Raw genomic sequence first — 15052 nt, forward strand, 5'->3', positions numbered from 1 at the left:
GCCACAGCAGCCCAGGAAGTTTCTTGTATTTTAAAATGAACATGTTAATGTCTACTGCCCCAGTTCTTGTGAGGATTAGATGAAATAAAATAATGAGAAAGTTGTTAGCTCACAGCCTCTTCTGATGTGCTCATCACTTCTCTTTGTATCGTTACCTCCTCCTCTAGAGCAGTGAACAAAGTGTTCCTACTTTTTCCTAAGGTTTAACAGTGGGGTTAAACTTCTAACAGGACCTAAGGCTTTATAGTAGTTAGGTGACATGGGGAAAGTACTTACTGTCTCTTAGCCTGGTAGCTCATTGACAACATGGAAGTAATTACCTGTTGCATAGGGTTGTAAGTACTAAACGAAACCCAACTTTCCCCAACTTTCCCACCCAGAGACCATGATCATGTATGTAGGTCAAGGTCTAGTGCCAAGTACAGAGTGGGCAACTCAGTGAATGGTAGGCACTGCTACTGAATAGACATGTCTTTGAAGGAGAGCCTCCCTCTTGCCGTCTTCCTGAGCATCACAGTCTCCTCTGACCTTTCCTTTGCTGGTGTCCTTTCTTCTCTTTACTCACCTGCTGGAGAGATTTTTCTAAGCTCCGCCCTTCTGCTTTGAACCTGTAGCTTTCCTTAGAAGTTTCATCCATGTCCATGGCTTTAGCTCTCACTTTTACATAGATAATGTCTAAATTTTTCCTGAGCTCTAGGCCATTCCATCTAATTTTCTACCTGCTGGTAATTGGATGCCAAAAGTTATTACCCTTCCCACTTCCTCAAAACTGTTCTCCCAGTAGGTTCTCTATTCTTCTGTGCTATCTCTGGTTCTGTTTCATTCTTTCTATTCCTGAATACAGGCCTAACTGTTCTTCTTTCAGCTCTAGACCCTCTCAACAGAATGTAGTCCCTTCTAGGCTTTCCTGCTGCCAGTGAATAATGATGACAACAACAGAACTGTAATAACAAGACACTGGCAACAGTAAGAAAAAGGTACCGTGACAACAGCCATTTGTTGAGTGTATACAACTTGCTGGGCACTCTCATACCACCCTAAGTGCTAGGCAAGGTGGGACCCTGCCTGGGCCCATGTTATAGAGACCCCAACTTTCCCACCCAGAGACCATCCAGCACCCTAAGTTCATGTTCTGGCTACTTGAAACCTCAGAATTCCCTGCATTGATTATGCTGAGCCTCCTATTAGAAACTGCATGTAGGCCCTTCCCCCAGCTCTGCCTTTCAGAATGCAGGCGGTACCACAGGTGTGTGCATTTCTAAGCCCAAGGCCTGGCCACAGAGCAGTTATTTGCATGGGCTGTGGCTGGAGGGTAGCCTGCAGGATGCAGTGTCCATACCTGTGCCCATGAGATCCCCAGTGGGGCAGGATAGAGCCAGGGATGGGAAGAAAAGGGGGTTGGGCCAAAGGCCTTGAAACAAACTATAAATGTCAGAATGGCCATAGACAATTCAGAATTTTTCTAATGTGGCTTCTTATCTAGTCATTGTTATACTTCTCAAGACAGGTAATATTAGTTCCATATTTTTAGGTGAATAAAAGTGAGAGCTGAGGAGCTTAAATACCTAGTGCACAGGTTGTAATTGGCAAAGCCTGAAGTTTACCCAGATTAGTTTGACTCCAAAATTTTTTCCATATGTTCTTTTTATCCATTTTCTACATTGTAGCCAGAGTTCCATTTTGTAGAAAATCATTCCCTTGATTAAATTCTCCCACTAGCTCCTTATTTTCAAATGGCTGAAGGCCAGTTTCTCTGGCCTGTACACAAGACCCTTCGAAATGTGGCTTGAATCTACCCTGTCAAACTTACTTCCCACCAATCTTTCCACCATGGGTTATTGGGTCGCAGTGGTATCCGGTTGTTCCATGGACCGACTCTGTGCCTTTGCACTCACAGCTTCAGCTGTGTTTGTCCTTTTGCTCTTCTTCGCCTGGCTGACCCAGTCGCATACTGTCCTCTCCATTTTAATAGGCCAAATAAATGTTACCTTGTATGAAGACACTTGCATTTTTCCAGACAGCATCTCTCCCACCCCTGTTACACTGTTGTAGTTGGTTGTGTATACCTTAATCCAAGTGCTTCTTACCTTGTATTATGTTTGTATATTATCTCTTGTTACCTTCCCTAGACTGTGGGGTTCCATGTATTTTGTTCATCATTACATGCCTACCATTTCATACAGAGCCTGGACACATGGTAGGCTAGATCAATTTTTATTTTTAAAAAATTAAAGATCTTTTTATTACTAAAAGTCTTAGTACTTCTCACAAATAGATTATTAGCCATTCATACAAATTTTAGTTCTGACAGTTATATTGATCTGTTAATGGACTGCTTTTACAAGGCATTTTAAAATATATTTTATTGATTATGCTATTACAGTTGTCCCATTTCCCCCCCTTCACTCCCCTCCACCCTGCACACCCTCTCCCACCCACATTCCCCCCTTTTAGTTCATGTCCATGTGTCATAAGTTCTTTAGCTTCTACGTTTCCCATATTATTCTTGCCCTCCCCCTGTCTATTTTCTCCCTACTGTCTATGCTACTTATTCTCTGTACCTTTTACCCCTCTCTCTTCCTCCCACTCCCCTGTTGCTATCCCTCCATGTGATCTCCATTTCTGTGGTTCTGCTCCTATTCTATTTGTTTACTTAGTTTGTTTTTGTTTTAGGTGTGGTTGTTAATAACTGTGAGTTTGCTGTCTTTTTACTGTTCATATTTTTTATCTTCTTTTTCTCAGATAAGTCCCTTGAACATTTCATATAATAAGGGCTTGGTGATAAGGAACTCCTTTAACTTGACCTTATCAGAGAAGCACTTTATCTGCCCTTTCATTCTAAATGAAAGCTTAGCTGGATAGAGCAATCTTGGATATAGGTCCTTGCCTTCCATGACTTGGAATACTTCTTTCCAGCCCCTTCTTGCCTGTAAGGTCTCTTTTGAGAAATCAGCTGACAGTCTGATGGAAACTCCTTTGTAGGTGACTATCCCCTTATCTCTTGCTGCTTTTAGAATTCTCTCCTTCATTTTAATCTTGGGTAATGTAATTATGATGTGCCTTGGCATGTTCCTCCTTGGGTCCAAATTCTTTGGGACTCTCTGAGCTTCCTGGACCTCCTGGAAGTCTATTTCCTTTGCCAGATTGGGAAAGTTCTCCTTTATTATTCCACTGGTTGCTCTTCCTCTTCTCCTTCTGATACCCCTATAATTCGGATGTTGGAACATTTAAAGATGTCCTGGAGGTTTCTTAGCCTCTCCTCATTTTTTTGAATTCTTGTTTCTTCATTCTTTTCTGATTGTATGTTTTTTTCTTCCTTCTGATCCACTCCATTGATTTGAGACCCAGTTTTCTTTCCATCACTATTGGTTCCGTGTGCATTTTTCTTCATTTCACTTATTGTAGCCTTCATTTTTTCATCTAATTTGTGACCAAAATCAACCAATTCTGTGAGCATCCTGGTCACCAGTGCTTTGAACTGTGCATCTGATAGGTTGGCTATCTCTTGGTCACTTAAAAGTATTGGCTCTGGGGCTTTGATTTGTTCTTCTGTTTGAGCGTTTTTTTTTGGAGGGGGGGGTCTGGTAGCACCTGTTGTGTAGTGAGGGGTGTTGCCTTAGGTGTTCACCAGGGCGGGGCAACCCAGTTGCTGGGTTTTGATGCTGGATGTGGGGGCGGGGTCAGAGAGGGAACAATGGCGCTTGCTCAGCTCTCTGTTGGATTTCAGCCCCCTCTGTCACTTCCCACAAGCAATTTGGGCCCTTCTGGTGCTGGTTCCCAGGTAGGTGGGCTTGTGTACATTCTAGGACCCTGTGGGTCTCTCCAACAAACTCTCCCATGAGGCTGGGAGTCTCTCCCAGCACCTCAACCTCCACAAGTATTTTCAATCAGTGCTTTTAGGCTTTATTTCCCGGAGCTGGTGCCCTGGGTTGCGCAGTCTGTCTCACTGTCTGTTTTCACCTGGTTTATCTGTGCGTGAATGTGTAACTGCAGACAGCCAGCTGCCTTGCACGCCTCACTGGGTCTGCTCATTGCCTCCCCATGCCTGAGGTGTACCATGGGCATCTGCTAGCCTCCGCCTGTGCCCTGTGCACCCGGGTCTGCCAGTCACTGCTTTTTCCTGTTGCAACCCCTCTCCACAGGCCGCCAACTCCGCCCCTCTTACCGGTCTCGATGAATGGTTGTTGGGACCTCCATACACTTCAATTTTCTGTCTGTTCTGGTTGTTTCTTTGTTTCTAAATTTTTGTAGTCCTTAATTTTGGTTGTGCGAGGAGGCACAGTGTGTCCACCTATGCCTCCATCTTGGCTGGAAGACCTTACGAGGCATTTTTGATGTCATAACTGGAAATCTCTATTACACAGAAAAATTTTACTTTACATTCAGTTCTACCATTTAGTTGTCGTGGCATTTAACTGGTGAGAAATCAGTATGATAAATGTATATGTATATTATTTTTTAGCTTTAATAGACCAGTGAGTTCTGAGTAGAACATAAAAAAAAAACTACACTTATTTGCTCAAAGGGTTCAGTTTTGCTTTTAAGTTACCTGCCTTTGGTTATATAGACTTTCTTGAAAGATATTTATGTGTTGCTACTTTTTAAGGTGCAGATACACGTTTGCATAAAGTTAATGGCACACAAAAAAGATTATATTATGGTATTATCTAGCTAATTTTCTCTTCTCCCATAAGATTTGAGTATCTGAGTTAGAAATCTTTTTCATTTTTGTGGTTTATTTCCACTTGCCGCTCCATGGCAGAGATTTGGGGCCAAGTCCTACTTCTCGATTGCCAGATGGAGCATTTTCATCGTGAAAAAAAAATCATTAAGTAGCAAACTGCATGTGGTTCTGTGTTACAGGGCAGGGAGGAGCCATTTCCCCAGGCACGTTTCTTGCTGTTAGTATATTCACACTCTAAGCAGAAAAGCTCGATTGTAGGAAAACATATCACAGAAAGAAACAAAGTTAAATTAAGCATGCTGACTTTAGATTATATATATGATTAAGGTAATTATAAGGTCAAAAGCAAGCCTGTTTTCAGTCGAAAAGACTTTCAAGAGAAGATGAAGAAAGAATTTGAAAGATGGTAAGGAAATGTCTTAGGGAAAAGGGGAACCATCCCAGGAACACGGCCCAGTTTTTGATAAAGGGGATGGGGGGTGGCGTGTGGGGGCCGTGTGGTGCCTTGTTAGAGGAGATGAGGCTAGCACAGGGGAACTACAGGAAGGATTAGATGGAAGCTGTTACCGGAAGGCGACCATTCAGGGTTCCAGGCCAAACACTTTGAAGGAAAGGGAGAGTGTACTTATGTGCGTGTGGGATGGGCTAACTTCCCTTTTTCTCTACTGCTGAAGGTATTATATAATCTACATTTAAAATGTTTTTCAAGAATAAAGCATAAATAATAAAACAATAATCATACATATTCCCAAAAGACAGAGAGTACATTTTGGAGGCATTTTGAGGAATTACCTCCTTCTCTCTCCCTCCTCCGCTCACTCTGTGTGTATATGTAATTTTTTTTTATCCAAGAATGGAACCATGGTATGGTAGATATTCTAAATTGTTTTCTCTCTCTCTCTCTTTTTTTTTTTTTACTTCTTGGCCTCAGATTTTCAAAGCTTTTTTCTGTGTTAATGAAAACTTTTCAGAATACTTTTAATTATTGTATATTATTCCATTCTATAAATGTACCACAGTTTAACCTTATTTACATTATAAATAAAACTTCAGTAAAGATTTTTGCATCTGAAACTTTGCTACATCTGGGATGGTTTCTTTAGAAAAGGTTCATAGAATAGAAAACCCTAGGTCAAAGCATATTAATGTTTTTAAGCTTTTGATGTCATTATTGCAAAACTGTTTTTTTATGAGAGTCTTAAAGATCAAAAACTTTCCATGGTGCCACAGGAAGTGGCTATTTGAGGAATTACGTGTGTCAATGGAGGTGAGGAGTGGTTTACAGTGTTTCAAATTGGAAAAAAGTAAAAGTCAATGTGTAAAATCATCATCGTGGAGATAATATGAGAAAAATGTAAGGCTGGATTGGCAATGGTCAAAAAGAAAAGAGTAATTTACGAAAGGTCCTTCACAGTCTTAAATGCTTAACCCAGTTCTTGGAACACGGTTGGAGAGTGACAAATGGGAAGCATTAAGGTCACGCGCTGCCAAGGAGCTGGAGTTCAGGGGTCCAGTTGCTGCTTCACCTCCTGTCCAGGAGTAAATTTTCCTCTCTTCTCCTCACTTCCCTATCAGTAAATGTCAATGATGTTTGTCCTTCCTCATCGGGTTGGGGTGAGAATGAAATGAGAGAACATCTGGAAGCCTTTAGCCTGGTGTGTGACTTCTGCAGCCACTCTCCCTTGTATCGATTACGAATCCTTTAGTTGAAGATGCCAGAACACTCTAGCCAAAGAAAAAGGCCAATATATGTTGTGTACGACACAAAGTATTTGTTTCCAATGGAAGGAGAAGGTTGTTTGCTTTGGCCTCTTTCTTACTGTATTTGATCCTGTTTATAGATTCATCCAATGTTCAGATGGCCTTCATGTTCACACTTCTTATGTATTTTCCTGTTTTTTGATAATCAGAAGGTGAATTTACACTTGCCCCTGACTTGGAGAGAAATGATGTCTGTTTTCCTCTGTTTTATAGTCAGTGCCAAGTACAGTACCATGAACATAATAGATGTTCAGTAGTTGTAGAAAAAAACAAATTCCAGAACCATCTCCCTTATGATTATTATGGATTTCATGTATCCTTTTTCCCCTCTAGAAATAAAAAAAAGAAATTAGAATGTTTTCCCCCTGATCATAGAACTTTAGCTTACATTTTCAGGTAAAATATCAAGTTGCAATCCACCTTTATTTTTTTCAAGGATAAATAAATTCTGGGGATATAATGTACAACCTGGTAACTATAGTTAACAATACTATATTGTGTGTTTGAAAGTAACTAAGAGAGTTGATCTTAAAAGTTCTCATCAGGAGAGAAATAATTATAACTCTGTGAGGTGATGGATATTAACTAAGCTTATTGTAGTACTCATTTTGCAATATATACATATATGAAATCATTTTGTTGTATACCTTAAACTTATACAATATTATATGTCAGTTATATCACAATACAACTGGAAACATTTTTTATAAAATAAGTAAAAATTTACTCTCATACATTTTATTGACCATAGTATTTTATATTTTTAAAATATTGTAAGAATATTAGGAGAAAACTTCAAATAAAAAACCATTCTCTTATGATAATATTTTTGTTTATTTTCTTTTCTTTTGCTGCTTATTTTTATAATAAGACATATCAAATAGAAAAGAAAATCTACATAGTAGTTAAACATTTTCAAGTGATTGATAAGCCTACCTTGTTGCCAACAGTTGCCCTTCTGTTACAAAAACAAATCTATTAGACTAGTGAGGTCCATGCAGTAATTTAAGGTTGGTTTTCTTAATGGACAAGAACAGTGGGTATAATAGCAACAAAGAATGCATGGATAGCAATGTATGTACCAGAAAGAAATGGAAGGAATGAGTTCCATATTTAATATTTTGTCTGGGTGCATGAAAATTTACTCACCTTTTTGAGCTGACCAGGAGAAGGAAACACAATGGAGAGCTGTTTTTGTGAGAAGCCAGCGGCTTTGTAGCTTTCAACATATTTTCTTCAGATTATGCTGGTATACTCTGGAGTTTTATAAAAATTGACACAAATAGAAAGTATAAAACAAGAAACTGAAAGCTCTCTCATACCACTGTCCAGAAATACCCACTGTCAACATTCAACCCAGCTCTTTCCTACTGCCCTAGTTGATTTTCATTGCTGTGTGTCCCTTTGTACTGTTGGGATTTTTTAATGTATACATATGCCTTTTATAATACAATGATAGATAATCAGTTTATATCTTGAGGGTGAGTAAAACCAAAGTTTTATTATTTAGGATTCTTTTCAATACATTGAATCATGTAAAATTTCATATCATATAAAAGTCTTTCGAATCCACAAAAATGTCAGTTTCATTCACTCAACTTAATAATTTTAATAGGCTTGCTAAGAAGCCCTAAAGGCCTGGAGGAGAATAGGGATTTTGTGCTGTCCACAGCTGTATCTCCAGGGCCTAACACAGTTCCTGAAAGATGACTCTAATCTTTGTTATGAACTATAAAAGCATTGGTACTGATGAAGACAATTTTATTACATTAGAAATGGAAATAGAAATGAAATCAAAACATTTTAATTGTATTGCAGAGAAAATCAATTAAGGAACCAATTCAAAAATGTTCCATGTGCATTTGAAAAGAATGTGTATTTTGCTTCTTTGGGATGAAAAGTTCTATATATATCAGTTAAGTCTAGTTGGTAAAGGGCATTGTTCAATGCTATAATATCCTTGTTGATATTTTGTTTGGAAGATCTATCCATTTTTGACAGTGGGGTGTTAAAATCCCCTACTATAATTGTGTTACTGTCTATATTTTTCTTGAAGTCCTCCAAGATTTCCCTTATATATTTGGGTGCTCCTATGTTGGGTACATTTATATTTATACCTTTTTGGTGGATTCTTCCCTTGAGTATTATGAAGTATCCTTCTGTGTCTCTTTTTATGACCTTTGTTTTGAAGTCTATTTTGTCTGATATAAGTATTGCTATCCCAGCTTTTTTTCTCTGTCCATTTGCTTGGAATATTTTTTCCAACCCTTCACTTCCAGTCTGTGTAGGTCTTTTGTTCTGAGGTGGGTCTCCTGTAGTCAGCATATGTGTGGGTCATGCTTTCTTATCCATTCAGCTGCCCTATGTCTTCTGATTGGGACATTTAACCCATTTACATTTAAGGGCATGAGCAAACAAAACCTAACCAGAGACACTGAAATAAAGAACAAACTGACAGTAACCAGAGGGGAGTGGGAAGGGGATAATGGGAGGAAAAAGGGGAAAGGTCATAAAGGAACATGTATAAAGGACACATGGACAAAGCCCAACAGGTGTAGGATCAAGGGTGGGAGGTGGGGATGGGGGAGGGTGGGGGGAAGTGGTGGGTGGAAAATGAAGACATCTATACTTGAACAAAAATTTTTAAAATGCCATAAAAAATGGAAAAGAAAAAGGAACCAATTCAGTTCAAATCACCTCAGTGGAATGGCTCTGACAGAGCTTAGTGAAAATCCATCCATGTGGACACAAACTGTGTAAAGCCTCAGTATTCAGAAGCGTACTAACATCTGTGGTGTCACACAAGGGGGTGAAAAGCCCATAGTCAAATTAAGAAAGGTCATGGCTACTAGGAAAAGTGATGGCTGTAGCTCAAACCCAGCACCTCACTCCAGAGCCACACTCTTTTCACCCATCCAACCTCCCTGTAGGTTCTCAGCTGCATACCTGCTGTCCAAGTAATGCAGTGCTTCATGGAGGACCACTCAAAATAAGATAATTTACGACTTGTTTGATGCCTGTCCCCAGTCTTTTCACCTTGTGGACATTTGGGTTGCTATTATTTACATATTTTTAGAATTTATTTTTCAATTACAGTTGACATACAGTATTATATTAGTTTGGGGTATACAACATAGTGTTTAGACATTTGCATACCTTGCAAAGTGGTCACCCCAATAAGGCTAATATGCATGTGGTATAACTACACAGTTTTTACAGTATTATTGACTATATTCCCTATGCTGCACTTTGGATTACTCTTTTTAAAGCAGTGTGCTATAGACCAGAGGTGGGGGGGCCAGGGGCAGCTGTCTGCTGGTATAGACATTGTGGTGGAGACCTAAGGACATGGGTTGTAAAGACCGGTGGTCGAAGTTTAAATCACAGCTTTGTCATTACAAATATGTGACCTTGGGCAGGTAAATCTAATCTCTTTGTTTGGTTAACAAATTTCTACTTTCAAACATTATAATGAAATAAAATAGTAAATAGTAAATAGACGTGTGTAGCATGGTACTTTGCACATAGAAACCACTGATTTTCAACCAGAGTCATGGTTACCATGCAAAGGAAACCAGTTATTGAGTAAATGGCCTAGGTTACAGCAGACCTTAGAAATCTAAAGTACCTTTGTGCTCCTTCCCATGGGGATCATCAAAGGGGAATCAGCCTAACATTCAGGACTGCATTTGGTTTTACTTGAAGTTCATGTTGGTGCACATACCGAAAGGTAATTTTTGGTAAATTCCAACTTTTTCCCTATTCACCTATTTTCATTTCCCCTTTTCCATTGTTATCTTCCAGCCCAATAAAGCTGGTCTGTGAACCCGACAGTGCAGTTACGGAAATCAGCTCTGTCTCCTTGACGTGCCCAGGCGCTGTGTCACAGGCGGTGTCTCCCTCGTGCATAAGCAGTGCTGCTAATCATTCGCTTTAAGAAATAATGCGGCATGTCAGGACACGAAACCTGGGGCTGCTGCCTTTATTTAATTAGGCAAGAGTGGATTTGCACGTGCCTGTGCATAAAAAATAATCGCTTCATGTAATTGAATATTGGTTCTTAGCATTCCCTTCTCCCAATGAGGCAACATCTAGAAAGATCAAAAATGGTTTATTCTAGTACAGCATGTGCAAGAGGGCACAGAGTGTGTGCCATGCTGCTTCTACATTATAAGTTGCATTCTTAGACCCAGTTCACAGGCCCTGTTATTCTCTTCTATTAAAATCGTCTTTAAAAAATCAGGCAGCAGGGTTTTATGGTGTCACAGAGCATACTGTGAAATCGCCTGTGCCCCAGGAGCTACGTTCATTTCCTGCATGTGTTCCTTTCCTGTCGAGGTCAGAATCTGAGCTTTGTGATGCTGATCTAGGACTTTTGGGTCTGAGGGGATGGGAGGCCTGGGTGCTGCGGAGAGTTAGTTATCTCCCTCACCTCCTATGCACACATGCACGCACGCGCTGCGCGCGCGCACGCATGCAGCTACCGCCCGTCCTAGCTGAACCCTAAGCCCCGCTAGGGAACGTGGCCTTCTTTTCTGAGGCAGACACTGAAGTTTCTGCTACGTTGGGCAGGGTCCTTTCCCCTGTGAGCAGGGGATATTAACATGGGATCCATGTGGAATTGGAGTTTGGGGTGGGGCTGTGAATCCCCTAAAATTATTTTCGAGGAAGAGGGTCTTTGGCCACATTTTTGTGTGTTTATGGTCCAGAAAAGGTTAAGAAACCAATCTGTTCTAGCTTTGCTCTGACCCTTTGAGACCAAAGAGTGGTGGAAGGGCTTTGGTCTTGGGAGTCAGATGGATTTGGGTTTGAATGGTCTCCAGCAGGTTTTTAGCTGTGTGGCCTTGACATGACCAGACAGTTTATGGAACCTTTCTGAGCCTCCGTTTTCTCAAATGTAAAACAAGGTTAAAAATGCCTATGTTAAGGTTATATTGATAGGTAGACTAAAAAAAAGAAATGCTAAATGTTAGTTTTCTTTTTCTCTCTTTTATCTCATGAATAAAATGAAAGCAACTGTCTGTTCTGTCTTATTCCTTGCCAGATCTCCTTGAGCACCTATCATGCATTGCCCACAGTAGGCACTCAAATGTTGGCTGAATGGCTGGCTGGGTGGTGGAGCGGGTGCCTTAGTGCAGTGCCCAGAAGGAACCTCTCCGCCTGCTTCTTCAAAGCACTTATTTCCTGAGGGAAAGCTAGGTGCTATGGCTGGTTTTGCTAAGACAGCCCTTCCAGGAGGGTTAGCCCCACATCCTTTCTGGATACCATGGCAAGTCTGTTTCATTTTTTCCATAAATTAAAAGACACATTTTCATTTTCACCAGTATCTTTATTGATTTGGATAGTTAGAGTGTGTCTCCTGCATGGTATAACATTGATTATTCTCAATTAATGTGTTGATTTGATCACTGTCAACTTCAACTGGTCTACCCAACCGTGGAGAAATGTCCAGCAAGAAATCATCAGCACAAAACTTCACAAACCACTTTTGGCACATGCAGTCAGTCATAGCACCTTCTCCGCACAGCACACACATTTTTTATGTGTTTCAGTTGCGTTTTCACCTGTCTTGAAATAATAAAACATTATATGACAAAAATGTTGGAAATTTTCTCCCACCTTTAGTATTAAAATGACTACACAAAAATTCACCAGTTTTGATAAGGTTTTTGAAATGCATGCTGATATGACAGCTGTTGCAATACAATCTAGCAGTTGTTTCAAATGAAGTTAAAGAAAACTAAGTGCTACTAGAGTCATCTTATGGAATAAACCAAACAAACTGTTTGGCCAACCCAATATTTATTATCTGCCTCTTTGTGGAAAAAGTTTGCCAACCCTGGATATATATTATCCGTACTCTTTACTACAACTGCAGGGTTGGCCGTAAGATGTCCTTTCTGTGGATTGAAACGCTAAGACCAAAGAGTTAAAGATGGTGACTGAGATTGCATAATTTGTAAATGGTAAGGATTTGAATTCAGGTCTGCGTGATTCTATAGCCCCTGTTTTTTTCCACTAAACACCCATACCTTTTAACTCAGCCAGTGCCTAGTTGAATCCAGTACATCTTCCAGTCCCGCCTGGTGACCATGGCTGGCACGGGGAGCAATTCAGTGATGTGCCCTGGAATCATGGTGCAACCTGGCGGTCCTGGCATTGGTCCACAACCTGGCGCAGGTCTGCAGTATAAATCGTGTGAATGTACAAACAAACTGGTGAGAGAATGGAATGAGGGTTTCAACGACTAACGTTGCAGATGGCAGTGACGTGGGTTTGCACCTGTTTATATGCAGACATTGTGACGCTTTCCAAGGGTTAGGGAGGCTCAGCATTTCCAGGGGTGTTCTTGTTGCCACTGAACATGGTTTCTCCTCTTGTTGGATGCCCCTTGGTGAGTGATATGTACTAGTCATGCATTTTCAGCACATAGCCACTCAACAGATATTTTCCCTGCTCCTGGCTATGAGACCACAGGAGGTTTGGACCTCCACACTTGCTCACTGGTACTGTGCCCGCATTGGCAGGTGTGACTCTATCTAAATTGGAGATGGAAGTTCTCTCACAGTGGATGAATCCTGGTGGAAATTGGACCGTTTCGAGTGTTTGCAGATGAAGTTCTGTGGTTCTTCTGTTAGTACTCCTTCTGCCCATTATTCCCACTTCTCACCCTACTTCATCCTTCCAATGAGTTTTTCAAGCTTATAAACTGTTTACAATTAAATAAAAGAAGTAACACTGGAAAAATCAGCTATTCCTGCTGGGATTGACTGCAGAGTAGTGTTTGCCTTGTAAATGTTACAAGCTGATGGTAATAACAGCAACTCAGATAACCACCACCCAAGTGCCAGTAACACAGTTGGGTAATTTATTCATTGGTCAAAGGGTGTATCTAATGAAAAAAACAGCTTTAGTGTTAATCAGTTGTCATATAACAGTGGGTGCTGTAACAACCGGTTAGTGAGGGGAGAGGTGGGAAGGGTTAGGAAGGCGAAGGCGAATGCTCTTTGCCAGTGAGTCTGTTTTTGTCCTTTGTGAGCAGCATTAGGGAGTGTCTGTGATTCTCACTTCATCTCCCCTGAGCTGCCGACAGAGGAGTCCGTGGAAAAGCGGCAGGGCTGCAGGGTGGACAGGAAGGAGTCAGGGCTATAATTAACTTGTGTGCTCTGCACCAGCGACCCTTATTTCTCCAAAGATGAGATTCTGTCGCCTTACCCTGTGGCTTTCACACCCTCTAAGGTCATGACTCTCTCAGTGATGGTGAAAATATGAAACAGATAACAATGCAGCTGCTCTGGCTTCAGTGGGGATGGAAGAACCCGGTAGAATTAAGTAACATTTCATTTGTTGTGCCAGTGCTACTCCATGGGGAAATAATGAATGATTAAAATTCTTGATTTGTTGTTTAATTATTTAGAGCGAATGCTTCCAACAGATTTGTTTGTTTTTATAGTCCTTTTGGTTTATTGTTCACCTGCTTTAGTGTCCGGTTATTTTCTTTAAGGTTTAAAATAGCCCAGTAGCTCTCCATGCATTTTGTTTGTTTCTGCCATGACACCAGGTATTTGTCATTGGTCAAAGCTATGGATGAATCATTTGTATTTCTGTCTTGAAAATGTGTTTATTAAGAATCCATCCAAAAATTGTGGGAGGAGATAACGGGGGGAAAAGAGGGAAGGGTTTTAGGAACAACTATGAAGGACACATGGACAAAACCATGGGGTGGGGGGCGGTGGGCTCCGGGGAGGGAGATGGGGATGGCTGGGGTTGGGGGGTGGGAAATGGAGACAAATGTACTTGAACAACAATAAAAAAATAAATATAAATAGTAAATAATAAAAAAGAATCCATCTGAAAATTCAGATAGACCTGTTACTGGAGACTGAAGAGAACATTTTAAAAATTATAAAGGACTGTGGAGCACTTTGACTTGGAGAGAAATGGGCAGTTACTAGAATTTCTGTTTGTGTCGATGAGGCAAGGTGGTGGGGTCGCTTCCTAGGTGAGGGAGAGGAATGAGCGAGGCATGGAAATCTGTCTAAACGGCGCGCCCTGGAGGTGCCCATCCCAGGTGTGTGGGTACGAGCAGTTCTGTTAATCTGGGAAAGAGCAGGGCATGTTCATGGACCGGTCAGCGTCCCATCACGTAGTAATCGGTGCCCCAAAACAGCCCTTTGAGAGTCTTCGTGTTTGTTCTTCCTGGAGCCATACTAAGAGAGTGAGCTGCTGCAATGCTGTCATTTCTGCACAACTTTTGTTTTTTGCTGGGTGGTTTTTTAAGCTCATGTGCACTTTCACAACTGGTTATAGTGTTTGTATTGTATATGTGTGGCAGCATTTGGGGGGTGGGTGCATAAGGCTTCTATCACTTGGCTGCCAACTTTGCTGAGCTCACACAATATCCTTCCTTACGTGTTTGCCAGGGAGAAATGCCTGCTGCCTCTCCAGTTGGCTTTGGAGTCCAAGAATATGAAGCTGGCCCAGCACGCCTTGGCAGGGATACAGGTATGTCTCTCACTGAGCGTACAGGGTCAGCGGGGGGAGGGACAGAAATTCACAGCCTGCTTTGGCGTGGAAAGAACAAACAGTTAATATATTAAATGGTAG

The 15052-nt window shown here is 41.0% G+C and overlaps 1 protein-coding gene across 1 annotated transcript in view; it reads left to right on the plus strand.

The window, feature by feature from the left end:
* The window catches only part of ARFGEF3 (ARFGEF family member 3), a 165594-nt gene that overhangs the window by 30197 nt on the left and 120345 nt on the right, over positions 1–15052 (plus strand). The window contains 1 exon segment of the mRNA XM_028508631.2: positions 14869–14950. Coding sequence (XP_028364432.1) covers positions 14869–14950 — 82 coding nt within the window.

This window comes from Phyllostomus discolor, chromosome 4, assembly GCF_004126475.2.
Source record: "Phyllostomus discolor isolate MPI-MPIP mPhyDis1 chromosome 4, mPhyDis1.pri.v3, whole genome shotgun sequence".
NCBI classification, from domain to species: domain Eukaryota; kingdom Metazoa; phylum Chordata; class Mammalia; order Chiroptera; family Phyllostomidae; genus Phyllostomus; species Phyllostomus discolor.